The sequence below is a fragment of the Apteryx mantelli genome, chromosome 9, assembly GCF_036417845.1.
Source record: "Apteryx mantelli isolate bAptMan1 chromosome 9, bAptMan1.hap1, whole genome shotgun sequence".
Taxonomy (NCBI): domain Eukaryota; kingdom Metazoa; phylum Chordata; class Aves; order Apterygiformes; family Apterygidae; genus Apteryx; species Apteryx mantelli.
Window position 1 is genome coordinate 25,148,590 of NC_089986.1, and position 26,045 is coordinate 25,174,634.

Sequence of the window (26,045 nt, forward strand, 5' to 3'; positions counted from 1 at the left end):
CAGAGGCAGAAGGGTACTTCCAGCAGGCTTTGCTTCATTCCCCTCAGCAGCCATGAGAAATGATGCTCATGGTGCAAAATGATGTGAATTCCATCTTCCTAAGGGAACGCATCTCTCCTGGCATGCACTAGGATTAAACAGCCACTGGGAAAACAAAGCTAAGATCTTAGCTAAAGCTGGGGGGAGCTGGTAGTATGCTACCTCAGAGGGGTCAGTGATTCTGGGGCTGTGACAGATGGCCTCTTACCGGGTCCCCTGGTTAATCCTGTTAGGGGGTTGTGCAAAGCACATCTGCTGGTGGAGAGGCTGCAAGACAGAGGAGGGTCCCAACAAAGCCTGTAAAGGAGGCCAAAGTGGAAGCCAGGCAAGGACTTTGGAAATGCCTGCGTGGTTTATGTAAAGCCTTATTTCATAGAGCTGATTAAATCCTGTGCTTTTAAAGACAGAGTGTGCTGAGAGCCTGTGAGAGATGCCGTAAAAGTCCGTATTGATAAAGAATAAAAGTGAAAAGGCGAGCACTTTATTAGATTGCTATGAAAGGCAGTAAAACGGCTCTTTATAGCACGGGACAGCATTTATGAAGGGGTAACAAGATCAGCTACTCCATTTCTCCCCTCTGCAAACAATTTTACAACTGTATTCTTATGCCTGTGGAGAAAGTTTCTGGGCTGTAGGTAACGATGCAAGGTGGCATCATTATGACGGTTTGAGTGAGAAGTCGTCCTATGACACTTTTAAACAGCAAAGGCACCTTCTTGCCTGACTTTTGTTGCATGGGCAAACTCAGGGACAAGGGGTGCTGGGCAGGGGGGGAAGGAGGAAGGAATGGATTTTTAGGAAGATACTAGCAAAGGAAGGGATAACTTGGCAGTGGTTTCCCCTTCCTTCTTTTTTACCCCAGATTTTCTCTAGGAGGTGAGTCCCTCGGTGTCTTCCTGCTCCCTCCCTCCAGAAGGAGGGCCTTTGCACAAGGGCAGCTCCTGTGGAGGCATCTGCTCTGCGGGAGGCAGCAGGGCAGGCAGCAGAGCTGTTCCCTGGTGAGCTGCTTTGGCCAGCTGGGGGGCTCCTGCCCTGCCTGTGTTCCCCTGGCTGCCTCAGGGAAGGAGGCACCGTTCCCAGCTATCCCTGGGAGGCGTTTGCTCTTTGGCAATGGGGACAGTTCTCCAGCCCCAAAGATCACTTTGAGCCGTTGTAGGGGTCCAGATCTCTCCATTATAGTGAATGTGGAATGAGTGTAAAAGTCTACTTTTTTTGTTGTATTAGCTATAGAAATCTTGATGAAAACATTTGAATGTGATTTTTAACTCCAAATGTGCAGAAGGATTTGTGACACCTACTGCAAGGACCATAGGAGAGTCTCAGAAATGAACTGAGTTCCCAGGCTCTGGTAAGTCTGTGATCTAGTGCCTTATCAGCAAACCACACTCTTACCATGGCTACAATTTATAAATGAGACATCTTAGCAGTACGGATCCAGGCCTGGCTTCAGTTGCTACTGCGTTATTTGTGAGTGTGTGAAAGCTCTGAAAAACGTGGCAAACTTTGGGTTAGGTTCTCAACGCAACATTACTTCTCATGAGCTGAAATTTGAGCATGTCTCCGTTAAGATAGGAGTGTATACACTGGAAGCTGTGAGATAATGTTATATATAAAGGCAAACTGAAGTCTTTGGTGTTCTGTTGTTATTGGGTTTGTTTTTGCTTTCCTCCCAGCAGGAGCACTTTGCTAGCTAGCTGCAAGCACTCATAACCATGGCTGTATGGTTAAAATCAGGTTGAAAATGTTCTGCCCCAGAGTTGCTTTTGTGTGGGATGTTGCAAGGTCGCTTCCTTGTGAGTGCTGAGGATTAAAAGTCCCTTTGTGGGTCTGGAGAGGTCAGATCAGCAGTCTGGGGTTTAGTCTTTGCCAAAGTGAGTGCACAACGAAGAGGTCAGCTGCGAACTTGGCTCCTGTTCCTTTTTTATGCAGAGCTCTCAACCCCCTTGGGTAACGATCTGCAAGGTCTCAGCACTATGCTTGGTCTGTTAAAGTGGTTTGGCCTGGCTCTTCTGGGTAACTGTGGGACTGTGTGGGCCAGAAGGGGGGTGACTGCAGTGCCTTCAGCATGAGAGAAGTGAGGGAAAACAGGGACGCTCTGCAGCCCACGAGGGTTGTGTGGTTGGGGAGGAGAAGACAGCATGCCAGGAGTTGGACAGAGCCATAAATTCCGTGTTCCACTCATGAACCTCTGTACCTTTCTTAATTGGGAAAGGATTCGGTCCTGCTTCCTGAGAAATAAGTGGGAGTTTTGCTGCTGGTTTCCATGAGAGCTGGACTGGTGTTGCAGCTTATACACACAGAGTTGCTATGCACATGTGTATTTTGTCCACTTGGGCTCACATTGGTGTATAAGGCTGTAATTGTTTTGTGCCAAAGCTGTATGGGGGTCCTGAGCCTCAGTTCTAGCCTTCCTCATATCCCTGTATACATAGCAGCTGGCCTCTGTATTTAATGCTCAGTTCACAAAATACACATCTGGAACAGCACTTTGGCACTTGCTTGATTTTTTTGTCTTTCAGTGAAGCTCAACCTTTTGTGCGTGTCTGTGAGCTGAATCTGAAGCTTGGATGTGAAACCCTCTGGATCCAACCTTGCAGGCAAACCTTGTGGGTGGAACAGGGGCAGGGGACAAACAAAGCACAAGTCTGCAAGAGGCCGTCCCAACCCTGCATGCACTGCGTGTGCCAGGTGAGATTTTGAGACATCTTGTGACAACTAGCAAACAGGTCTGTCTGGCTCTACCCATGTTAAGGAACCTGGTCTGGGTGCTTGTCTTGGCCATTTCCAGTCTGTATAGTAGGTTAAGACCTGGGTGTGCAGCAGACCCGCTGTCTGCGCCTCCAGGTCCCTGCTGCCTTGGTCATGTTGTCCCAGATGGGGACTGTTGTGCAGTCGGGAAGGTGCCTAATCTGGGTGCTTGGGGACTGAGCCCCGGGCTGTGTTGCGGCACACCCAGCAGCAAAGAGATGCAACTCCAGGAGCTTGGTGCAGACGTGTTAACATAGCATCTGTGCAGAGGGCAGGCCCAGCTGCAGCCACCCACTGCTGCTGTATGCAGGCAGTGCGTGCAGCGGTGCAGCTCTGAACGCTCTCTTACTAGGGCAGGGCTATGCTTATTCTGAATTAGCCAGCCGGTTGGGAGGCAGTGATCTTGTTAAAGGATATGTCCAGATTAGAAAAATGAGCACCAGCTCTCTGCAGTTGCCACCAGCAGCGGGGACAGTGGAACTACTAGTGGAAGCAAGAGCCGGTGCTCCCTTCTCCAAGCAGGTTTCCTTGCATGCCGGTGACTAATACCCCAGGCCTGTCCACGCAGGCGGTTGTGCAGCAGCAGTGCCACACTCTCACTCGTGCTACGTTTGCTTGTAAAGTCACGTCCCCTAGCCACTTGCCTCCTCTGCACCTCCCTTCGTCCTGGGGGATAAGAGGGTAGGAGCTGACTGCATTTTGGGGTTGTCAGTGGGGAGATGCCTGTGCTGAAGAGTGAAGTATTATTGCTCTTGTACAGTCCTGGTTGGGTCTGAAGTAAATACAAAATTACTTTGTCAAGTGCAAGTGATAGCTGACTTTACATACATAAAGTGTTATAAATGATGTTCTGTCTTTTTGTAGAAGTGTTTTATTTACTGTAAACAAGTGACTTGTAAAGGATTCATTCAGAATTAGTTCCTGGAGGGATTCTGTCTATCTGAACTAGGTTTTATACTTAGATATGTGACAGAGAGATTATTTAAAAGGATGTCATCAATTTGAAATTAAGATAGTGAAAAGTTAGTGTCTTGCACTAAAACTGTGTCTGGAGATTCTTGGCCAAGTTTTGCAGTCTCACTCTCCTATTTTTAAATCTCTCACCAGCTGCTATGTGACCCATCCCTCCACCCCCCCAAAAGAAAGAGCTTACTGACTAGAAACAGGAAATAATAAAACTCACTAACCACAAAGTATTTTCAAATGCACAGAGTAAACAACCAGAGATGGTGAGAAATACATATTTTCCACTGATCTCTTTTCAACACAGTAACCATAGCTGATAATTATAGTCACTGGGGATTCACAGGTTTTAGGGGGAAAGTATGTTTTTAAGTTGATGCTGTCAAAACACAGTAAAATATTTTCATCACACTAGAACATTTCCTAGCCCCTCTCCCAGCCTCGCTATAAAGTCGCCACAGGGTGCGATTGGACCCATTACTGAAGCAAAATAGAAGTGAAAGGAAGCTGTTAAGCTTCAGACCCCATTTCGGGTAGGGATATGCTGCCCACATCTACCACGCTGGTGTGTACAGTGCCCAAGGCTGGGCGGTGGGGCTTTCTGCAGCCGGTGCAGTAACGGTGGGTGCTCATGTGGTGTCCGTAATCTAAACTCAGCAGTATGTGTGATAATAAGCTGCGAAGATCTGTAATGTCTTTTCAGTTGCAGGATTTTGATGCGCTTTCGTTCCCTTTGCCTGAGTGTTTTCACTGACTGCGAGTATTCTGTATTGCTGCTCTTTGCATGGGCTGTCTCCAGTCCCCCCTGTGATCTGTATTTTTGTGGTAGGAAGATTTGGATGTATTTTCCATATCATTAGTCATTCTGGAGATTCCCTTCAGTAAAACGTTAGCTTCAAGTTGGGGAAGTGATGACAAGTCCTGATTTTTCGGTCAGAGGATGGAGATTGGGATTGCTGTAAGATGTCTACAGTTCTGCGTCCGTAAAAGAGCTGCTTTGCTGCCCCGCAGGCCTGTTAGAGGCTGTGCGGTGCCTCTCTCGGCAGAGCCCCCTCTTTCATGTCAGCCAGCTGTTGCTCCCGCCACCCTTCTGCTACCCCTCTAATGGCTTTTCAAAAGTGCGGGATGAAAGGCAGAGCTTCACAGGAGAAGATGCCAAAACCAGAGGTGACGATTTTCACTCTCTCAGCACATCATCAAATAGATCGCGCTGCATAATTAGTCCCTCTGAACTGGGGGCCCGTTAATTAGTATGCAGAGTGTTTGTTTAAGGGAGCCTTGCTCTTTTCTTTTAACTGTGAAGAACTTTTAACTGCCTTTGAGTTGAAAAACTGTGACCAGATGTTGCCAACAAGTCGAGCAGATTTGTCCCGATCTTGTTGGTACAATTTGCAGGGAATTTTACCTTCTGGTCTTTAGATCTGTCTGCGCTTCCCTTACAACCTAAAGTATTTGGCCAGGTTAAGTCCAGCTCTGACTTCCTTCATAATTTGAAATGTTATCGTGATCCAGGTGATTCTTTATGTGTGTGTGTGTGTGTGTCACTGCTGCTTTTTCTGCAAAGCATCAGGAGCAAAAAATGAAAAATTTCTTTCAACTGCTAAGGAAGAACCATTTGTGAAAGAAGAAAACAAAAGCAGATCCCCAAGTATTGTTTATTCAGAGCAGACAGGACAAGGCTGGAAAAAAATCAATTGTAATCTTCCAAAAGATTATTTGGAATTTTTAGTTAAGTAAACAAATGTAACTATATATATTTACACCTAGCTCACTATTTTAACAGTAATGCCAACATGTTTGGGTGGTTAGGAACAGCATAGCTAGAGTGAGCAGTACAGAGAACACCAAATATATCTGAACAATCTAAAATGTCTAAACAGAGTCTCTCCCTTTCTCTCTTCCTTCTAATCATTGCAGCATTCTTACAGGAATTAGAACTGAAATCTCCTACACTTGAACAATAATAATAATAATAAAAAGAAGATTGGCCTTTTTCTCCTTTATCCAGCAAAGTAATCTCAGCTGCTTACATGAGATCTGAGAGGTAAGCTTGATGCAAGAGAGGGTTGTTTCTCATTGTCTTATATTTTTATTAATAAGAGGCTAATTACTTCAAGAACATAAGACAAGAAAGTTATATAATTAATATACGCTAAAGAGTATGAGAGGATTCTATACAATAATTTAGATGTATTAAATAAATACAAAATAATAGCAGCCTTCTACAATGCAGGCTACACATAGGTTTACTTCGGCATGAAGTACCCTGGTCTTTAATACACCTACAGGAACAGACTTGCTCCTCAAGTGTTTTAAAGAGACATATCTATAAGATACATACATAAGAGTGTCTAAGATTAGGAGAAACGTTTTAAAGCACATTTTACCATGGTCTCCACATATCTAATGACCCCATACTAGGGTTATTATGGGAAAAATTTGGCTGCAGGACCTGTCTGGGAGGCACAGCATCGACCTGGCTGAAAACAGACAGTGGTGGCAGCTGGAATGAATTTTTCAAAGCCTGTTTGTTCTCCACAAGGTAGAAGTGCTCCTGCGATGGGTTTCTGCCAGGAGTGTTCCCCTTAGGGCTCAGTGGGGATTTTGGTGTCAAGACAGGCTGCTGAGATGGGCTCGAAGACCTTAATGCTGTTTTGCAGGTGTCTTCACCAGACCTGGGTAAGGATTTCAGCAGGTGGTTTAATAATCGTGCGCCAAGAGTCTTGTCCATCCACTCGCAGGTGAGGAGAAGGTTGTGAACCTCGTGCATGCACTGAATATATCCAGTGCTGTATCTCTGCTGGGCTTCAAGGCCCACTTTGGAGTCAGCTGTATTGAACAGGAGACAACTGAAGTTGGTGAGTGGGTAAAAGCTGCACAGTGTGTTCTCTCTTAAAAGCATTTAACAGATTCCTGTGTGCATTGGCCCCTATGGTCCCGGGCGATTTAATGGAGAAAGCTACGCTGGCTTATTGTTGAAAGCATTCTGTGGGGTCTGCGGCAGGTCAGTGCCCTATTTCAGGGTGAGACAAAAACTCTACACAATTGATGCAAATGAGAACGGTCTTGGGGCCATGGCCGAAGCGGGGGACAGGGCTCAGATGCCCCAGTGGAGTTTCCCAGCAGAGCAGGAACATCACAGGATAACCGCTGAGCCCCTTTGTAAAATGCTTGGAGACTCTGAAAAAATCACTAGGTAAGGCCCAGTTGCTGGCTCCTGGAGAAGGTAGTTTGATTCCTCCACTGATTTCATCTTTATTTAGTTCAATTGGGCTTTATTATAATGTTAATCACTTGCAAGGTTCAGGAGGAAGGTCATGCTGGAAGGGAGTGAGCTGCCCGGCCAGGCAGCCGATAGGGCTGCTTATGAATGAGCAGTGCAAAACTAGAACAAAAGGAGAAAACGGCACTGGAAGAAAAACTTTTGTGGGTTGAAAAGTGTTCAACTCCATCTCCCCATCTAGTGGTGAAAACAAAGCCCAGGCCAGCAGGCCAGTTAACAGGTTTGAAAGACGCTTTTGCCAAACTGCCACTGGATTAAAAATGCAGCGCGCTCTGCTCTCCTGGCACCCTCCTGCCTTTACCCTGAACTGAACTGTAAGGGGCTGAAGGAAAGACGCACTCACCCATGAGCTTGCTGTTTTGGATGTTCTGAAGATGCTTTACTGTCATTTCGAGGATGTCTGCTTTCTCAAGTTTAGACTGCTAATAAAGGAAGAATTCAGTATTTGAGAGACAATGAAGTGTGTGGTACAGTGCAAAGTTTCTCAAAGGGGGGGGGGAATCCCCCACCAGCAAAAGGACCAAAAGATGTGTAAAAATGAACACTTACATCCAGGTGAAATGCGCCAACGACAGTCTCCTTCAGCTGATCTAAGCAGTTGTTAATCCTTTCCCTTCGCTTCCGCTCAATGAGAGGTTTCCTTAACTGGCAGGGAGATAGTGGATGGGGGGTGGGGGGGAAGGGAGGAAGAAGTGCAGAGATTATTATATTTTTCTTTCTCCACTACAGCACAGTGAGGGCAGAACTGAACTGTGCTAGCTTCACTGAAGCAGGATGAGGCCTTGGGTCTAGTTTGACCCTGAAAAGCCACATCCTCAAGTGAAGGTGGTGCGGGGTGACGGGATGGATACTCAGCAGCAACAAGCTCCTGCAGCAGGATGGAGAACGCCCCATCTCTGACTCCGGTAATACTCTGTTCTTTAGATCATATTAGGTCTTAATTCTTTCACTTCAACTCACGTTAATCAGAGTTTCCCCAACTCAAATCAAAAGAGACATTTCTAAGACAGAGAAAGGAAGCAGAAAAAACACTCACGTGGGTTACACTCGGAGGAAACATCTTTATAATGAAAGGAAAAAATTGCTCCGTTTCTCTTTCCTAGAAGCACTGCCTGTGGTCGTGGCACGGTATCAGTAAGAGTGCCTGGCACCAGCATCCGTGTTAGGGGATTCTGCTCCACGCGCGTGGCCGTGGCTGGGTGAACCCGCACGGAGCGGGACCTACCTTCCTTTCCTCTTTGGTGCTGGAGAGTTTCTGCACGCCGCTGGCCATGGCTGCAGCAGTCATTGTAATCCAGCCTGTCCGCTCCGAAATGCTGGGAGGCAGGGGACGGAGAGGAGGCCCTTGCTTCCTTCCTTCCGCGCGAGGTTGCTCCCTTTCCTGATGGGCACTTTGCTTCTCCTCTGCTCCTCTGCTGTATTTATAACCCCAAATTAGCATGTGAAAGGGGGCTTTCCTTGGCTGGACTCCTTTTCCCACACGAGGGGTCGAGCCCAGAGGTTTGTGGCCATCAATCAAAGCTGACAGGTCACTGCTTCTTTTCAATGACCGCATCAGCCCCCCCAAACGGCGACAGATGTCCAGCCTCCAAAGCTTTGCTTTGTAGGGATCTTTTGTTAAGGAAGAAGGGAAGCAAAATGGGCGCGCTCTGAGCAGCTTGCATGGCTCCTTGCTCAATTTGCACAGATTCCCAGGGAGGAAAACAATAGCCGGGAACCAGTTGAGTTACACCTGGGAAAGTGTCTTCTGTGCATCTTTTTTTTCCTTTATCTCCTTGAGCCAATGCCTCTTTTTACCTGCTAACCTGAGCCCCAGCCATTTTAAATCTTTGAAGCCAAGAGCAGCCTCTTAGTTTAATAGTAGAGTACTGGATCTACTAGTTCCTGCTCCCAGGAATTATTATTACAAGGTAATGATGATCAATTAAAAACTGTTGACAGCAGACACCTATAGAAACATTGTTTTCATCACAGAAATCCCCTAGGGAAAATGCTGTGGAACTTTATTTACCTCTTGAGAGTCTGAGTTCTGTTTTGCACGCCTCTAAATGTAGGAAATAAGTAACTCTTTTAGTTTTTAATTGCTGTGTAGGCTTTAATATTAAAATTACAGACAATTTCAGATGCAAACAAACCTAGAGGTGAACTCAGTCCTGTTAATTCTATTGGATTTTTACATGACTGTTTACTTTTTTTTCCCCCCCTCTGTCATGTTGCAAAGATTCTTGGGTGGTTTTCAGGGGAAAGGGTGTTTTTTATTTTTATTTTCTTGATTAGTTTGTTTTTCATCCTCTGAAATGCTAGTGCAGAAGCACATGAGCCTTTAAACGAGACTTGGCACAGGATGAGAACGTACTTTTATGCTTCCTCACTTCTATTTGGTTTTAAGGGGGAGTATGAAGGCATTTTTCATGACTGTGCTTTTGCTTTCTGACAGTTGCTTTGCTAATGAGCAGGATTTGGCAGTGTCCCGTAGAGTCACACAGGTGAAGCCCTTTACGCTGGTGTCGAATGCGTCACCTTATTTAAATGGACAGGAAGAGGTTGCAGTGGTTCAGAAGAACCGAAAGCTGCCCCAGTCCGCTGTTGGGATTTCCCATCACCCAGCGAAACTCCGCAGCTGCAGAACCCTTACTCCACCCCTTCAGCCGTGGGTGGTGATGTACCCCAGGAATAAAAGCTAGGACATTGCGTCCCTTGCTTAAACACTGTGTGGGTGTATGTTTGTATGTATGTAAATGCAAACATATTTACCGCATGTCTGTATGCACTGCTGCCTGTGCTTATAATGAAAACATGTCCCCAAACGTGATGTCTTACAGGCAGAGGTTGTTTGTCAGTCAAATGCAGAGACTGGGTGCGATTGCCCAGTGTTACGAGCACCCTGCCTGGCTAAGGCCCGTGAGGGAGAGCCTGAGATGGGCTGCTGTGTTTGTTGCTCTGTGAAAGGAGGATTTGAGAGGGGAAGATTAATACTTTGTTCTTAGTGTCCAGTAATGGTGATGCATCAAGGGGGCAGGGGTGGGCACGTCGTATCGGATGCGTCCCCTGAGTAGAAAATGGAAGGGTGTTCTGCTGTCCTGTGTGAGAGCCCTTCAGTACTGCCAACCCCAAGTGCTCAAAATTTAAGAGTCCTTTGTTCTCTCAAGCTTTTTCGAGCCCAATATGGGAATTAGAAGCTTGCCTATCTTTAGAAAATGTGTGGCTGAGGCATCCATATAACCACATGATTGCAGCAGCTGGGACTTGAAGTAGTCAAATGGGTTGAGATAGGGCTCTGACTTGTTAGTTGGTAGCACAGGGCTTGGGCACAGAGGGGAAAGTTCATTCCTAGGTCTGGGGAATTTTCTAGTGTGTTTAAGGCCCGGTGGCTCCTGTTTCTGCCTGTGACCTGACTGCACATCTTCTAGCCAGGTTTAGCTTGGCCAGTGGGGAAGAGGAGAAATGGCCTCCCACAACACCATCACCTTCTGTGGAGAGCAGCGCATTCCCAAGGTGGTCAGAGCAGCAAGGGGAAGCCCAAGGCCACCTGGGCTCCTGTCCCAGCTGAGCATTGCAGGGGTGTCAATGAATGCAGAATTGCCTAAGAGCTCTGAAAAACATATGAGATGGTATCAGAAGGGAGCAGGCACTCTCCCACATGCTCATCTGTCCTCCTTCAAGGGGATCTCTCAGTCTAGTGCTCTTTGGCTGGGCATGGGTCTGGGGTGCTCTGCATGTCCCCTCTATTTGTGGCCCAGGGGCTCACCAGCCCCAGGACCACTGGAAAGGTCTGTCTGGTGGTTGTGGTGGTGGCACCTGGTGCCTTGTCCTCCCTTTCTTCCTTGGCCTGGACTTGCTTCTGCTTTAACCTCCCCCCTAGATGTTGCTGAGCAGAAACACCAGCGTCTTGTACAGATGTTTTTGACCTCCCACTGGGGCTCCTGGGAGGAGAAAGGAGATGCTCTGCAAGAAGGTCACCCAGAGGTTTCCTCTGCAGAGCTGCCCTCCATGTACTGAGGGGAGTCGAGAGTGAAGGTGGCAGCGGAATAAGAAGCTGTAGGTTGTGTCCCCTCGCAGCCCCTTTCTCGACTCCCCCTCCCTCTCTGTGGTGCCTCCTGCCCTCAGCCTTGACCCTGTGTGACCTGCCTTCCTCTGAGGCCCTTGTGCAAAGGGATCCACTGGTTTCATAAAACAAGCACGTAGGGTGTTTTTGGCAGTGAGGAGTTGGGCTGGGCAGGCGGGGGCCGCGGGAGCAGCTCCTGCTGGCCCTTGCTGCCCAGCCGCTCTCCTGGCCCTGCTTGCCCGTGGCAGTGCAGCCCCAAACCTCGGAGGGGTGCGAGAGACTCCGAGGGGCCTGTTGCTTGTACTGGTCTCGCTTCTTCTCCGGCTTTTGCTCTCGGTGAGCACATTTCAAGGTTCATTTGTAAGACAGCATTTCAGTGAAAAAGAAGAGCAGCTTTTGCTGTAAACAGTTATTTTACACCTCTCATTCAGGGCAAACCCCTTTATTTTCAAAGCACAGGGTGGGGGGGGGTGCAGGCTGTAGAGTTGCCCTCCCTTTCAGGGGGAAACATGACATCTGTGCTCGGGATTGTGTGGACCAAACAGGCAAATGCAAATGACCACATAGCATTAAAGGAAGCATTTTGCAAATTCCTGCTTTACTTTCACATTGCACACTGCCAGGTTTTACTGAAAAGGGGATTCTCCTTAGTAAACAAAGCCTCCCTTTTTTTTTCCTGGGCTTTCCAAAAAAAGAAAGAGAAAGGGGTCAGTGCTGCTGGGAGTTTTCTTTTTTGCTATTTGTCTACATTTCACACCCTGTAGAAAGAAAACAACTTTTAACATCTGTTCCTGCACTTTTTAAGATGGAAAGAAAGGGTCTTGAAAATGGGAAAAGTGTGGCAGATGTTGGCAGATTCCTTCCAACGCAGATGTCTTGCTCTGAAAAAAGTTTCTTTAGGAATTTGTGGCCACAGCTCCTCTTTGACTTGGGACACGCGACTGCCTAGCGAATGAAGGGACGTGGGAAAACTCTATAGAACAAAAGAGCTTATTCAAACAAACCTGAGAGCCGTGAACAATCTAATAACCAGCAGAGAAATGGACAGCAACCCTACGAGCCATGCAAGGGAGGGGGCTTAACCCTTTCCCTTTTCCCTTCTTCTTTTTCTGTTTTTCAGAGGGGGCTCTGAGCGGTGGAAATCCACAGTAAGATGCCTCCTGTCTTAAAGGGTCTAATTGCAGAGCAAATTTCCATGCGTGGGACAAGGCGTGAAGCCGGGTGTCACCACTGGAGCGCAGCAGTGCTCAGCGCAGTGCCTGCGGGCCAGGACGTGCAGGTCGCCCGTGGACCCACCACAGATCATCCTGCGCAGTCACCACCCCGCGCTGACACCTCGCTCCCTGTGGAGCTGCTTCTGGAGGTGTTTTTGCAGGCTCCGTTCAGGTACAAGTAAGTTCTTACTGAGAGACAGACATGGTAACGTTAGGCTCAAGCCTCTGGTGCGCTGGAGGAACGGGAGAAAAAGCGAGAGTCTCTCTCTCGCGTCAGGTAGCTGCATATGTTAGAGTCTGGGTGGCTGAAGTTTGTGATAATCTCAGTAATCTCCCTGTTCTGGCTTGTTCTGACATGACCTCTAAGGCGTAGAGTTGAGCAGAGGCTGCAGAGCACCTGTATCCAGTACTTTGCTCTGACTTTTTCCATATCTAGTCCTGTTTTTTCACAGGTGCTGTGTGGGGCTGGTTTCCATTCGAATCCTGCATCTTCTCTCTCCTAAATTGCCCAAGCTGCACCGGGCAGAGGCCCAACAAGAATCAGCGCTGGTGTTATGGGACACCCCTGACACCTGAAAAGGGCCAGAAGCAAAAGATGTCAGTGAATGCTGAAGCCAGGAGCAGGCTCATGGAGTGCTGGTGGTACTTATGCAGCCCGGTTTGGGAACCAGTGGCTTAGGGGAGCATTCGCAGAGTGGAAGGAGCTGAGTTTCTCTGTGGCTGGGCAAGGATGTGTTCCCAGGCCACAGAACAGGCAGGACTGACGCCTAATCCCAGCCTCAGCTGTCTGTGCTGTTGGACACATCACTTCAGCTAAAGACCTTCTTTCTAGAGGTGCTAAGTGTCAACCATGTCTCAGTTGGTCTTCAGTTTAGGCTAATAGTGTAGGGGTCTGGCTTTAGATACCCTTGTTTGAAAGTGTTGTCCTCAACTTCTCTTCCTTGGTCCTCTCAGGTGTGAAACTTGTTAAGTGCTTAACATTACTATAATAACTCCAAAATTGAGTGATTTGGTTTTCTCTCATTTCTCAAACATATTTAGTCCCTAGGAGGTTAGAGAAAGACACAGTGATGCTTGCTGGGCTCCCGTTCTATCTTTTGGGGTCTGTATTTGTGCTGTGTATTTGCTACAGAGGAGGGAGATTGGCATAACCTGAATCTGTGGTGATATAGGTCCTTTATTTCTTGCCCTGCTGTCATGGATGTGAAAAAGATGCTTCTCTGCACCAGCCTCTTATATATTTGAAAATTGTTATCAAGTTTCCCCACTTCCTTTCCAGATTGAACACCCATATTTTCCCCATCTTTCCTTGCAGACCATGTGTTTTACAGACCTTTGATCATTCTTGTTAGTTCCTTCTGTCCTGTTCCCAGATGGCTGCTCTGGAATTCCCTGCCGGATTTACCTTTTAGGAAGGAGAGATCAAATCCAGGCTATTTTAGTAGGTGTTTCAGCCTCGCAGTGTAAATTCACTAATAGGCTAGAAACAGGGCTGCCTTGTGCAAAGCAGTGAAGAGTTAAACTGTGGCAGGCTGACGGGGAGGCGCAGGTGGTGAGTTACATCTGCACTGCACAAGGCTTATTCTGTTTTAGAGCATAAAATCTGCCAAGGCAGTAAACACACCCGTAAATCAGAATTGTTAGATGTGCCTGAGCGCAGCCCGCCAGCGTGGCTTCTTGGTCGTTGGGCTTACACAAGAGTGAAAGGGTTGCTTTGCAGCACCGGGCAGACTTCAGAGTGATTGAATGAGCTGCTGCTGTAGGCCACGAGGTCCGTGGTGGCTAGCAGCTGGGCATGTCCCTTCTTCAAAGGCATGACTGTGCTGTGGGACCCGGCATCCTTAGGATGTTACCTGACTCTGAAGAAAGAATTTTTGGCTTCTTCCTATGTTGCCCTTGGGTGCGTGTCTGTGCTAGGTAAAGTGCACTCTCCCCTCACAAATAAAGATGATAAAAGGATAGAAGAGAGCTCTCCATTGGCATGAGTGAGCGCGAGTTCCTGGCCCATGGGAAGTGCCGATGGGCAGGCTGTCGGGTGGGCTGATGGGGCGCTGGTGGGCAAGGTGTACTACTTCTGTTTGATTTTTACTGGATCTGCTTTCATTAAACTGCCTCTGTTCTTGGAGTATGCAATAATGCAGATCTTGTGAAGTGAGAAGCAAAGTGTGGGTTCAGCCCCAGGAAAGCAGCTTGAGCTGTGGGATTGGGCTGGCAGCTTGGAGGGCATGGCTGGGGTAGCTGCAGTTTGGGGCATGGAGCACAAGTTAGCCCTGACATGCAAGCTCGGAGCACCTTCTGGATCCTGCATTCCCTCCCTGGTGGACAGGCTCCAGTTTTGTGTTGCTGTAAGCAAATGATCATCAAGGAGAGGCTGTTTTTAAAGGGGTTGTCATAATGACTAAAAGGTTTTTAGTCCAAGGATTTTTCAGAAGTTTAGTTCTGGCTCAAACCTGAGGTTTAAAAATGAGGGTTAAATCTCTTTATTAAAAGGTTTAAGCCTGTAGATTTTCCAATGGCTGTGAATCACAAGCAGTCCATGCTGAAGTCCTGTGTTGCCTAAGGGGCGGTTTGCCTTCAAAATGTTGCAGTGAGAGAAGGATGTGAAGGAGAGTGGTAGATGCCAGCGAGATGACTGGACCTGCCGGCTCAGGAGGGGTGCAGTCAGTGTCTGGGCAGGTAGGATGACTCCCAGGGCAGAGGCATGTAAACTAGTGCTGCTTGGTGATGACTCACTGCTAGATTGTCCCAGAGGGGAACAGGGTTACATTTCCCGATTGACCTCTCTTCAGTAAGTTGTATCCACAGTATTCCCTCCCAGACTGGTGCAGCAGGGTCCTCCCGAGGATCATGTGTCCACTACCCCAGCCGGACCAGGGTAGTGTTGGAGATAGGCTGGGCAGAAAAGGATGATTTACCTGTGCTTGAGGTGTGGAGAAGAGCATTTGCAGCCATTTAATATTATAATGACAGCTGCCTGAGAGCACAGCCCGGGTGCAGGAGGCACCATCCAAGACTGGGCAAAGGAGTGCTGGGCAGGGGAACTGACAGCACCATCGGAGTCGCCTTGGGCGAATCCCTGAATGAGGTCAATGGCTGTCGCTGCTGGTTTTGTGGCCTGAGCCCTTTGGGTGGGACTGGGCTGGAGAGGGTTATCTAAATGGAGGGAGACCGACAGGAGAAGGCCTGAGGGGGGAAAGCGATCTGAGGTGCCTGGAGGTCTCTACCTCATGCAGAACAGCAGCTGGGCACTGTGAGGAGGATGTGGGGAAGCGCACAGGAAACCCTGCACCCAGTGGCTTGCATGGCTGGCAGACCTACCTGCACCATGCAAAGTGTGGCAGGGATTTTGTGGCTTCAGTGGCAGGCAGTTCTCCCAAAACAGGGGAAAGGTTCCTTCTCTAGCGAGAGTCTCGGGCCGGGAGCCAGGGCACTGTGTGCAGACCTGAGGCCTGCTGTTGGTCTCTTGCGACTGCCAAGGTGAGCTTGCAAATGCTGCCCACTGCTTACGTGTGCATCTAAGCAACCAGCGGATGAGCTGGGCCCCTGAGCCACCGCCAGGCCCCCAGCACGGCCCCCAAACACCGCAGGGTAGAAGGAGCAGGGCTGGTCCTGGCCGGCGAGGTGTCGGAGCCCCCGCGACGTGTGTGCTGGGGGGAGCAGGAGCCTCACTGCCTGCTGGGGAAAGGCGGGTGGCAGGGGCACCCCTCCGAGTGCTGGCCTTGCAGGGGGACGTGGCGTTGATGCACGCGACTGGATAGCAGAGATGGGCCTTGTTTAGGCAAGCGGAGGGGGGGCCATGCCACAAGAACAAGGGTGCCAGGCCAGCCAGAAGCTTCTCCATGAGATGTTGTGCCAGCAGACTTGTCTCTGCTGGGAAGCCCCATAAGGCCCCCTGCCTTCACCATGCAGTCAAGTGCTGTCTTTCCCTGAAGTGAGGCTTTATGTCCCCTGAAGATAGGCTTAAAGTCCGTTGTAAACTAAATAGATCATGACAGACTGGATCAGAACGTGAGGGGTTAATGGTGTCTGCTGGCTCGTGTCTTCCGGGTGCCTGGCTAGTTCTCTGCATTTTCATGCACATGCATGTTTACTCCAAAAAAAGTTCCTCCACAAGACTCCACCTCCTGCTAAAGTCCTGGGCTTTCTACCAGATGAAAAGACTTGAAATTCGTCTGTAGGCGTAACAGAACAAAAAGGTGTGCTCCAGCACTAGGAGATGCTGTACCTCTGTCACAACCTCTGCAACTAGTATCCTGAGGCTGGCTCTCCAGCCCTGAGGAGAGCTCATGTGGGGGCACGCATGTCTCACAGGACTCTGGAAACCCCTCTCCATTAGAAGGCTTCATTAGTTAAATTCTTGGAGCTGACCTGGACAGATGTGGGGTGACCCTATCTGTACCAGGTCACCGTTTTTGGCATGTGGGTGGGAGGTGACAGGGTTTTGTGAAGGTATGTGGCTAGGAGAGTTGTGTGGACAGAGGGAAAAGAGGAAGAAGGAATCTGGGAACTGAATGCTGCCCCCTCTGTTGTCACGAAACCACTATCTTGCCTTTTCTGGCTGTCCTTCCTTCTGTGCGGTCATATTTTTGGCTGGGGGGAAAGAATTTGGATGAGCTCATGTCTAGCTCAAACAGCAGTGGGCCTTGGGACGGACTGAACACCAGACCATGTGCTATGGGGCTGCTGACATAACAGTGAATTGAAGGAAAGACGGCTGGGAAATACACTGTGAAAAGTAGGGCTCCCAAGCACATTGTCCTTCTTGGTATCCTTGTCATCTTTCTGGCCTCTTTTGGAAGTGACCTTGCTTACACCAGAGAGTCCCTTCTCCTCAGCCTTGCTGTCACATCCAGTGAAGACTGAGAGTCCGTGTCCTCATTACCATCTTTGATGTCCATGCTCGAGGGGTGGGATCTTGGAGCAATGTCTTGCCTGGTTCTTCATGGTATAGATAAGGGCAGGAGCACAGCTGGAAGCTCAACTGCTCAAACAACATTTGTATGTGGAGAAAAAGGACATATGTAGCATAGGATGATGCTACATGTAGCACTTGCATTATAAGTGAAGTCTAGCACTAGATGTGGTATTACACATCTCCTGGAAATGCCATTCCCTGGAGGTAATGGACTAATGACATTTCTCAATCCAGCTCCTTTACCGAGTACTCCAAAACTAGCTAGTGCTTGCTTTAGTTCCTCGGTGTGAGTTGGTTGTCGCATCTTCAGGAGTGGACTCTTGGAGTAGGAAATGACTATGGTACCAGCTGAGTGATTCTCAACTCTTCTTTCACACGCACCCCTCTAGCCTTTGTGTTAAGGATCAGCTGATGTTCCTGCCATTGCTCAATGTGTCACCTGTCTAGCTAGTTAGCAGTGCTCCTGGGCCCTGGAGGAAGTCTTATCTACTACTTCTCAGCCAGAAAGCTGCTGGTTGCAACATGGGATCTTAGGCCAAGAGGGAGTTATAGGAAGAAAAAAATCTGATAAGCTGTGTGGGTGGTGACATGCTGGCAAGGCTTAGCCTCTTGCCTGTGCTGAAGTGATGGTGAAGGAGGAAGTGAGCAAAGCTTGATGAAGAAAATAAAGTGAGCTTTGAGGGAGTACTCTGAGCAGTCCGTGAGCAGTCCGGAGCTTTCCTTGTCGGGCGTCCCAGGATTTGTTTCTTTCAAGAGGGCAGCTCTGGACTTTCTCACACTCTGTGTGTGTAATGTTACCAGGTGTCACCTGATAACGTGCCTCATCCATAATGCAGCAAATAGTTTATTCAGTAAGCTTCACTTTCACAGCAACTTCTGCATCTGTGCCTGCCTCCCCAAACGTTGGTGAAACTGGAGAACAGCATCCCATACGCAGCCTTTGCACATCCCGTACAGCTTATTTCTTCTTGGCTTCTCCATTGCTCAGAAGGAGCTGGGGTAAGTTTCACCTTTGTGAGACAAATATCTCCTCTGTGACTATGAGTAAACTCTGCTTTCATCCTGGCTTGGCCACATGCCAACAGCAGCTTTCTTTTTATAGTACATGTGTATACATGCACTGACACCACATCCTGACCCCTTGACACAAAATACATTGTCAGCATGAATGAAGCAATGAGGCTGGTGGTCATTAACTCTTTGCAGGAAGAGCAACTTGCAACATTCATGCGTTGTCCTCGACCTTGTGCAGATAGGCTCCTCTTGCAGGATGCAAAAGAATGGTCAGGAAGGCAGTGTGCTTATTAACAGTGATTCTTATGTGCTGCTTGTTTTTGGTTCTGCAGAGGCTGAAGTTGCAGCACCCGGAAGAAGTGATGAAACACTTGGTTCTTTTTTTCCACACTTGTCAGTTTGCTCTTGGTGTAGCTCAGCTGGCTCTGGGGACAGCAGAATACACAGGAGATTAAGATGGGAGGGCACGAGCCTCAGAGTCTCTGGACTTTGCAAGCCACATCCAGTCTGGATTGTACATAAAATCATATCCTGCTCTTTAAAGTAATTTCTATATATCCATATTTTTATATCTAATTTTTTTTAGCCAATTAAAGCAAAAAGCAATGACAATTCTTATACTGTTGTTTTATAAACATCTTATTTTATAAACACTGTCTGGTTATAGCCTTATCTCTCCCCTCATTAATTTCTTTTTTTCTTTTCCAAATATATCTAGGAGACTGTCTTTTTATAGGGATGAGGATTTCTTATCACCCTGGAGAAACCAAAGGGTCCAGGGTGCCCTGCCAGCTCTTGCGACACTGTGGAAGAACGCAGACCCTCCTGGGGTGAGGAAGCAGTGAGGAGACAGAGCTGTCGGGCTGCTGTGGAAAGGTGTGTGATGCTTCAGGAGCCAGGCTGAAGGGGAAAAGCAGAGCTTGCACTAGTTTCAGGTTCTCCATAATGAGGTATTTAAAAATAATAATAATAATAATAAAGCCCGCTGTCACATCACTATTTTTCTTTCTTGTTTATTTTTAATGTTAGATGTTCTGCTCTTGGTTTGTTCCTTTAAGAAATGAGAGAAATGCGGGAACTATGCAAGGAGTTGTCCAGGGAAGTAGCTGTGATTGGATGGGTGTTTTTTGTGTTTTGAAGGTAGTGGCCTGTTTCTGTGTCTCCCCCTTTCCTGGTGTGTGTATATATACACATACAGGCAACTACTCTCTTGCGCGCCTGCGTATTTAAGATTTTCAAAGATATAAATTTAGCCTTAGAACTGAGTAAACCACCTACATACATGAACTCATTTTCAAAGGTGCCCAGCTGAATAGTGCTGAGCTGGGGGAACAGGGCTCAACACTCCTAAAAATCAGGCTGCCCGTTCAAGTGCCTGAATTTGAAGGTGGAAAAAGGTAGAAATCCAGTGTGCTCCCCTCCTTTGGCAGTCAGCATTCGTATCAGGAGAGAAAGGAGGAGGAGGAGGAGGAGTGCAGAAAAGCTTGCGAGAGACTCGGGGAAGTTCTCCGCACGCATTTGCTGGAGTGCCACAGCACAGATTTAGGTTTCAAACTGAACTGCAATGGCCTCTCTGTTAGCTCAGCCCCAAAGCAGACCAAATCCAGCTGAACAGCAAACACAACAGCCCTAATCTCGTGCCATTCATTGTAGCAGGCTTTTTGCTGTGAGAGCCAATTAATTAGTTTCTGTAAGTCCTTTGAAGGTGTAAAGTGCTAAGTAAGTTCATAGCAGCATTATCCAGAGGGTGTGGGCTTCAAAGCTTAATGGTATTATTTAAATGTGAACCTTAGTAAACTCCGTTCATATTTTCTTTAAAATGGAAAGGAACTTAAAGCGAGGGAATGAAAAGAACAAAGAAGACAAGAAAGGAGAAGGTTAATACCATCTCTGCCTTCAAATGAAAGCCTGAAGCAGCAGGAAACAAAAACACTGAGGTTGTTACAACTTCACCGGCTGCTGCTGGTCACATCCCCGGTGTTGGGCTTGGTCCCCATGGCTGCCACCGCCATGGCGTGAGCAGAGCCCGGCCTGCAAGGGAGGCCGTCCCGCTCCCGCTCCACTCCGCAGGAGCCGCGCGGGCAGCGGCGTTTGCTCCGAGGCCTGCGGGGAGCAAAGTCCAACGCTGTCTTTCAAAATCGGGCCTCTGTCACAGCAAGCCGAGAAAAGGAGCCAGCGGTGAACTGCAGCGAGCAGCCCGGCCCCTGCGGCGGCCCCAGTGTAATGGCTAAAACCCAGTATAATGAATATACTTTAATCATGTCACCAGTGTTTGCAGCCTTGTTTCTTTCCTGCATGGTTTCAGATGCACAGATATATTTGCTTGCAGTTTTATTGAATTAGTCATCTATTTGACTTTTTTTTTTTGCCTTTTATTACCCAGGAAATGCATTCCTCTAGGGTGCTGTTTTTCGGAGAAGGTTGTGTTATTTCCATTCATGTTTACCAAGCTGATGGAAATCTTTTTTGGTTTTAGTGTAGTAGATTCTCACTGGAAAGGATGCTGCGCTTTATAGATAATTTTCAATTGTTCCACAGTAATAAAATGTTTATTAAAATTACATGGTTCTAGCGAATGACACATTGCTCTTTTTGCTGTCCATGAAATTATTTTGCTCATTGTTTTTCTTTTATTGACAATCTTTATATGCCACCTTTAATTCTTGTGGTTTGCAATAATATTTTTTCAATATGCTTTAATTCTGAAATGACAGCTTGAATTGAGGATAAATCATAGCATCCCTGTGAGAAAATTTTGCCCAATATGGATGACATTAGATTTACTTGTGCTGTTCTACAGGGGTGAGTGTTTTTGAGGGATGAGTCTGGTCATTATGTATTAATTGAGTGAACTGAAAGTCACCAAAACGCTCCCTGACAGGTGTTTCTTTGAGAAAAGCTTCCAGAGTTTGGGCCGAACATGCAAAGCCCAGCAGAGGTGCAGTGCGGTTTCAGGCAAAGTCACAAGCACTCGTGAAACCTGGGTGATTAAATTTAGCCACTTGGGTTTGGCTTGGTCAAAAGCCCACGGAAAGGCTCAGAATTCTTTTTCTTCCGAACGTTAAGTAGAAGATATTTAGCACAGCTTAAGCAGTTCCTAGTGCTAATATTTTCTCCCCCTTCTTTCCTGAAGCTCTTGTCAGGGAGCACTAGCCTGGGTTTCAGTCTCTGAATCATATCAAGGCATGCCCATGCCCAAGCATTCTTGAATTAAAGCATAGCATTGGGGGTTGGTTTGTGTTATTCATCCTTCGTATATTTGTCAAGGCGAGCTGGAAGGAAGGCCTAATTTATTATTTTAAAAGGTTTGCGTCATGTCTGCTCAGCTGACTGTTGAGATGGCCGTGTAGTTAGCAGGAACACCTCCGTACCTGCTGTGTGGAGGATCACGGCATGCCACAGTAAGCACGTTATTTCTGTCTCTGTGCTTCCTTTCCTACCTTCCTGCTACGGTCTGGGCTCCTCGGTGTGAGCAGGGCTCGTGCTGGTGAGTGCTCGCTTACAGCAGCGCCAGTAAAACTCTGCGTGCGGCTTTCTGCGGGGGTGACATTTATCTTTCCTGGGGAGTTTCCAGCCTGCCGGCTTGGGCACACTCTAGCAATAACTTGCAGAGCGTGTGGCAGACTGCAAGGGCGCAGGGTGAAGCAATGGGGGCTGTGATGGGAGGCCACTGCCGCCTCCTCCTCTGCCTGGGTCCGAGTCTCTTGCTTTTTGTCTTTAATCAGAGACAGCCGAAGGAGGTTGGGTGCCATTACATCACTGTGCTAAAATGCACGTGAATAGCGTGTCAGGTCAGCTCCATGCTTGGTGGAAGGGAAATAAAAATACTGCGTGCCTGGCGGTGCTTGGCCCTGCAGGAAACCCCAGTGCAATTGGCGCTGGTGGTGTCACTGGCACCCGCTCTTCCTTTTTTTTTTTCTTTTTTTTTTCATAAATAGAGAAGACTTTGGCTTCTGCTTTATAGGTTGCCTTAGGCCACTTTTGCTGACTGTGTTACTCTAAAATCATATTTTAGAGGCAATTGTGCTGATCTCTTAAAGAAACCAACCCTAGCTGAATAACATCCTGCAAGCGTGATGCTCTTGCAAGGATGTATTGGCCCAATCGGGGTGTTGGCTGAGTCCTACCAGCCCGGGGTGCTTTCCGCAGGGCACGTGCCTTCGTTAGCTGGTGGGAGCAGCGAGCATTGAGGGAGGCTGGTCTGAGGAGTTCACTGGGGCTGCGCAGGGTCAGACACCCTGTGAAGAGCTCAGGGGCTCTACTTAAGGCACAGTCAGAGGAAGAAATGAGGTGAGCAAAGCAGAGGTGCTGGAAAGAGGATTAATTTGCACCATTTCACAAGATGGAGTAATTTCCCCCCCCATTTTTACCCTTTTTTGGTGCAGGATGATAGCCAGAGGAGCTGGAGCTGAATTGCAGGGCTCCCTGGGATCTCGAACCTGCAGCAAAAAGCCTTAAGATTGCATTCAGCTGTCTGTTCCTGCTGAGCAAAGCATCTGCGTGTTTGCCTTTATAATGGCTTTTTTCAGCAAAGTTCCTTAGGTTTTTTTTTAAATCATGTTTATTCACATCCTAATTTGTAAGAATTAAGTAATTCACAATGGATGTCTCAGTCGTGGCTGTGAATCAGTGAATTGCTGTTGTACTAAGAGGTCTCTCACATGTTGAATTTAATTTCTGCTTCTAAGAGCCTGGAAAAATTATGCTCTCTGCTGATGGATTTCCCTGAAGTATACTACATGCTCATGGTAATTATGCAGAACACATTACCTTCATGGTCTCTTGTCCAGTGGTCATTTGTAAAGCAGTTGTATGTGTTTTCCAAGATCTGATGTTGAATCACTGTACTGGTGCTTGTCTCTAATACTTCTCTCTGTTCAGCACCTTGAATATTATCTGTTTAAACTTGAATGCTTTTAGCATAATTACAGGTTAACGATTTGAACTCAGACATACACACCCTTTCGACGTTGGCTTTGAAAACAATGATTTCCAGCTCGCAAGCGGGCTATGCAAACTGCCGGCATTACCTGGCTGCGCACTGTGGCCCCAGACAAGCTTGGCAGATGGCACCCAAAGGCCGTGTCACCTTGCACGGGCAGTGCGTCCCCCCTCCTGCTGCATGTTCAGAACCACAGGGTCTGTCTGTGAGATGAACCATCACCTTAGATAGATTTTTTTTTTTTCTTTTTTCCTGTCCCACCTTTCCGTTTCATTTCCCTCCTTATCCCATCTGCGCCTGCTTGTCCCTGGTGTCCTGGTCGCGAGGCACTGAGCAGCTGCAGGACGCACTGGGGTAACCCTGTGGTGCAAGGCTGGGCCCTGAGTTTGCGATACCCGTGAGTGATGCAGGAGAGCATCCCCAGCGACGACGGCGCTTCAGCAGAGGCCTAACTATTCAGCTGAACGCAAAGCTCATATGCACTTAAATGCTGTCACAGGTAGGGATGGTCGCAAGCGTGGTCAGAAACATTGTTCTGAGTGTGAGCTGTAACGCGCGGCTCACAGGGCAGTGACGCTCGCGCAGGAGGCCTGTTTGCCAGCCGTTTCACAGGTCCCATAATATCTGTCCACATCAGAGACAGCACTGGGAATCTCGTTTTGTCTTCATCAGCCTGTTTGTCCAGAAACACCACGGCTGCTGCTCAGAGAGGGGGCACGGCGTTATCCGATTTCTTCCCCCCCAGTCCACATGAGTATTCTGCTTTTTGTGTGTGCAGTGACAGGCTTATGTGGTGAAGAGGGTTTATGGTTTCTCTCAGCACATAGCGGTAAAGCCCAGGGAGCTATTAGGGCTGAAAGTGGAGGAGAACAAGGAGAGTCTGGCCGGAGGGGAGAGCCGGGAGCTGCCGGCAGCGATGTCGAGGGGTCTGGGAAGGAAAATCTGTCCGACGGGGGCAAGGAGCCAGACTGTGAGATACTGGAGGTTGCGGTCAGGTGGCTGAAAGCTACAGGTAGCGCAGAATGGGCAGCAGGTAGAGCTGAAAATGCAACAGGCGGGCGAACGTGGCGGGTGAGGCACGGCGCTGGGATACGCTGGCCACACTCCGCTGAGCTGCCAGGCTTTGCCGGGCTCCTGGGAGCCCTGCGGCGAGACAGCCAGTGATCGTATTTGTTGTTTGGGTATGGAGAGTGCATTTTTGCTTATGCTTGTATATATTTTTTAATTTGGTAAACTTTCCAACTGGGGGAAGGGCAGGTCTGCCAGGCATCGGGGAAGAGCAGTTTTTGGAGGATGACTCTCCAGTCCTCAGGGGGAGCGTGTAGGCCCAGCAGCATGTGGAAATCCCATTGCACTCATTCAGGTGTCGCTAGGGAAATTCCCTTTTGCATTTCACCTGCCCAGTCATCTCATGGTGTCTAGAGTAAATCCCTACTCCATAGGCAAGAGTTTTCAATGGACCAAACCCTCCCATTTCACCCCTTTCACAAAAGAGCTTTTGGGTTGCCTTGCTCCAGCTGAATGAGGAGCAAAATCAGCCTTCAAACCTCCCTTTCTCCAGTGGGCCCTGCCTCTGCAGGGTGCCTGTGTGAGGTGGGGGGGAAAAAAACCCAAATGTCCCATTTCTTCATAGCTGCTACTTTCCCTTCTCGAGCTCCTGCGGCTCAGCTCTGGTTTAGTGGAGAGGACCTGGCCGGGGAGGAGGGCTGGGGGAATAGCTGCTCCTCCAGGCTGCAGGTCGCCTGGAGCAGCGCTGGTGCCTGCACGCCGCCCTGCTGCGGGCAGCTCAGATGCAGCATGAGCCCGAGCGCCGGTCCTGAGTCCCAGGTGAGCAAAGCACCCGTGGGCATCTGGCGAGCAAACCAGTTGATACTGTCCATTAGTACAGTACCAACGTGAGCTTTCTGCCTGGCAGGCTGAGCGTTAGCCTTTCCATCCACACCCAGCGACGAGCGGAGGGAAAGCACTGGCACGTCCGGCTCAGTGTCCACCTAAGGCACGTGTAGGACACCAAGAGGCAGCGCTGCCTTCCGAGCACGGCTGGCTTCCTTTGTGGCAGAAAAGGCAAACCACAACACGTGAAATCCAGAACAGGAACATCCTGATACTGAAAAAATAAGGGCACTAAGAACCACAACAAAACTTTTCCCTGTGGTGTGACAGGGAAAGCAGAGGGAAGTAATGTGGAGATACGTAACACAGCAGAGGTAATTAAAAAGAAACTGAAGATAGAAACTGTCAGCTGAAGATGTACAGTGCAGCAGAGCGTGAGGAGCTTAAGGACTTCTCTAAAAACCAGGCCAGTAAGTCCCAAATTGCTGTACAGCAGTAATATATCAGACACACAGGTGCAAGTTTTCCTCTCAGATCAAAGCTTGTAAGAAATTAATGACTTGTTCCATAAAAATATATCCTTCTGCTTTAAAATCATGTTGTGTATTATACTGTAGTAATGGACAGTATCAACTTGATATATATATATATTTTCAATTCAGGCTAATCTGCATTTGGCACAGTGAGAATAATATATTAGTTACCTGCCAGGGACATAGAAATAGCCTGAACCTGTTCCACATCATGATCAGAACTAGCAGAAAACCTTAGGGCTGTAATTCATCAGCAGTCCAATGAAGGAATCGTCTAAAGTCCAAGCACAATATACAATACTGCGTCAGAACCCAAAGTCTCAATACAGCCCAAGGTTAGAGGCGCAAAAAAAAAGTTTTCTGGCAGTGTAAAGGATATAAACTCCCTTCAGTGAATTAACTTAAAGAGGATAGCGACCAATAAGTAGTTGGACAGAGGTATTCTGGTAATAAAATCCCAGCCCAGGGGAGTGATACTGCAGAAGTTCTCTTAAAACAGTGCCCACGGGTTGCTCT

The 26,045-nt window shown here is 48.1% G+C and overlaps 1 protein-coding gene and 1 long non-coding RNA gene across 9 annotated transcripts in view; one reads left to right on the forward strand and one right to left on the reverse strand.

The window, feature by feature from the left end:
• Positions 1–20,716, forward strand: part of LOC106496182 (uncharacterized) — a 48,862-nt gene extending 28,146 nt beyond the window's left edge. For 5 of the 7 annotated variants that reach the window (XR_010885043.1, XR_010885041.1, XR_010885046.1 and 2 more), the window contains 8 exons: positions 2,559–2,727; positions 5,668–5,794; positions 6,411–6,491; positions 7,763–7,938; positions 12,199–12,464; positions 18,078–18,206; positions 18,940–19,171; positions 20,049–20,716. This is a non-coding gene — a long non-coding RNA (uncharacterized lncRNA). Of the gene's footprint in view, positions 1–2,558; positions 2,728–5,667; positions 5,795–6,410; positions 6,492–7,762; positions 7,939–9,470; positions 9,713–12,198; positions 12,465–18,077; positions 18,207–18,939; positions 19,172–20,048 lie in introns of those variants that run through there. The other 2 variants (XR_010885042.1, XR_001294554.2) reach the window with 2 other exon arrangements.
• On the reverse strand, positions 6,106–8,321 carry LOC106496179 (transcription cofactor HES-6-like). 2 transcript variants are annotated; one of them, XM_067301958.1, is made up of 4 exons: positions 8,259–8,321; positions 7,583–7,678; positions 7,377–7,455; positions 6,106–6,579 (listed from the first exon to the last, which is right to left on the reverse strand). In XM_067301958.1, exons 1-4 carry the CDS (start codon positions 8,319–8,321, stop codon positions 6,134–6,136), a joined length of 684 nt encoding a protein of 227 aa, XP_067158059.1. In that variant the 3' UTR covers positions 6,106–6,133. The 2 variants fall into 2 exon arrangements, with proteins under 2 accessions (XP_067158059.1, XP_013812231.1); XM_013956777.2 differs by lacking the exon at positions 8,259–8,321 and adding an exon at positions 8,070–8,163.
• Positions 20,717–26,045: the final 5,329 nt, after the last annotated feature.

What these genes read in the sequence shown, in the direction of transcription:
- LOC106496179 (XM_067301958.1), bottom strand. Translation starts at nt 8,321, where the DNA reads ATGACTGCTGCAGCCATGGCCAGCGGCGTGCAGAAACTCTCCAGCACC. An exon ending in TTGGCGCATTTCACCTGGAT is followed by an intron (nt 7,456 to 7,582) that starts GTAAGTGTTCAT and finishes TTCCTTTATTAG; the next exon opens with CAGTCTAAACTTGAGAAAGC. An exon ending in CCAAAACAGCAAGCTCATGG is followed by an intron (nt 6,580 to 7,376) that starts GTGAGTGCGTCT and finishes TGTTCAATACAG; the next exon opens with CTGACTCCAAAGTGGGCCTT.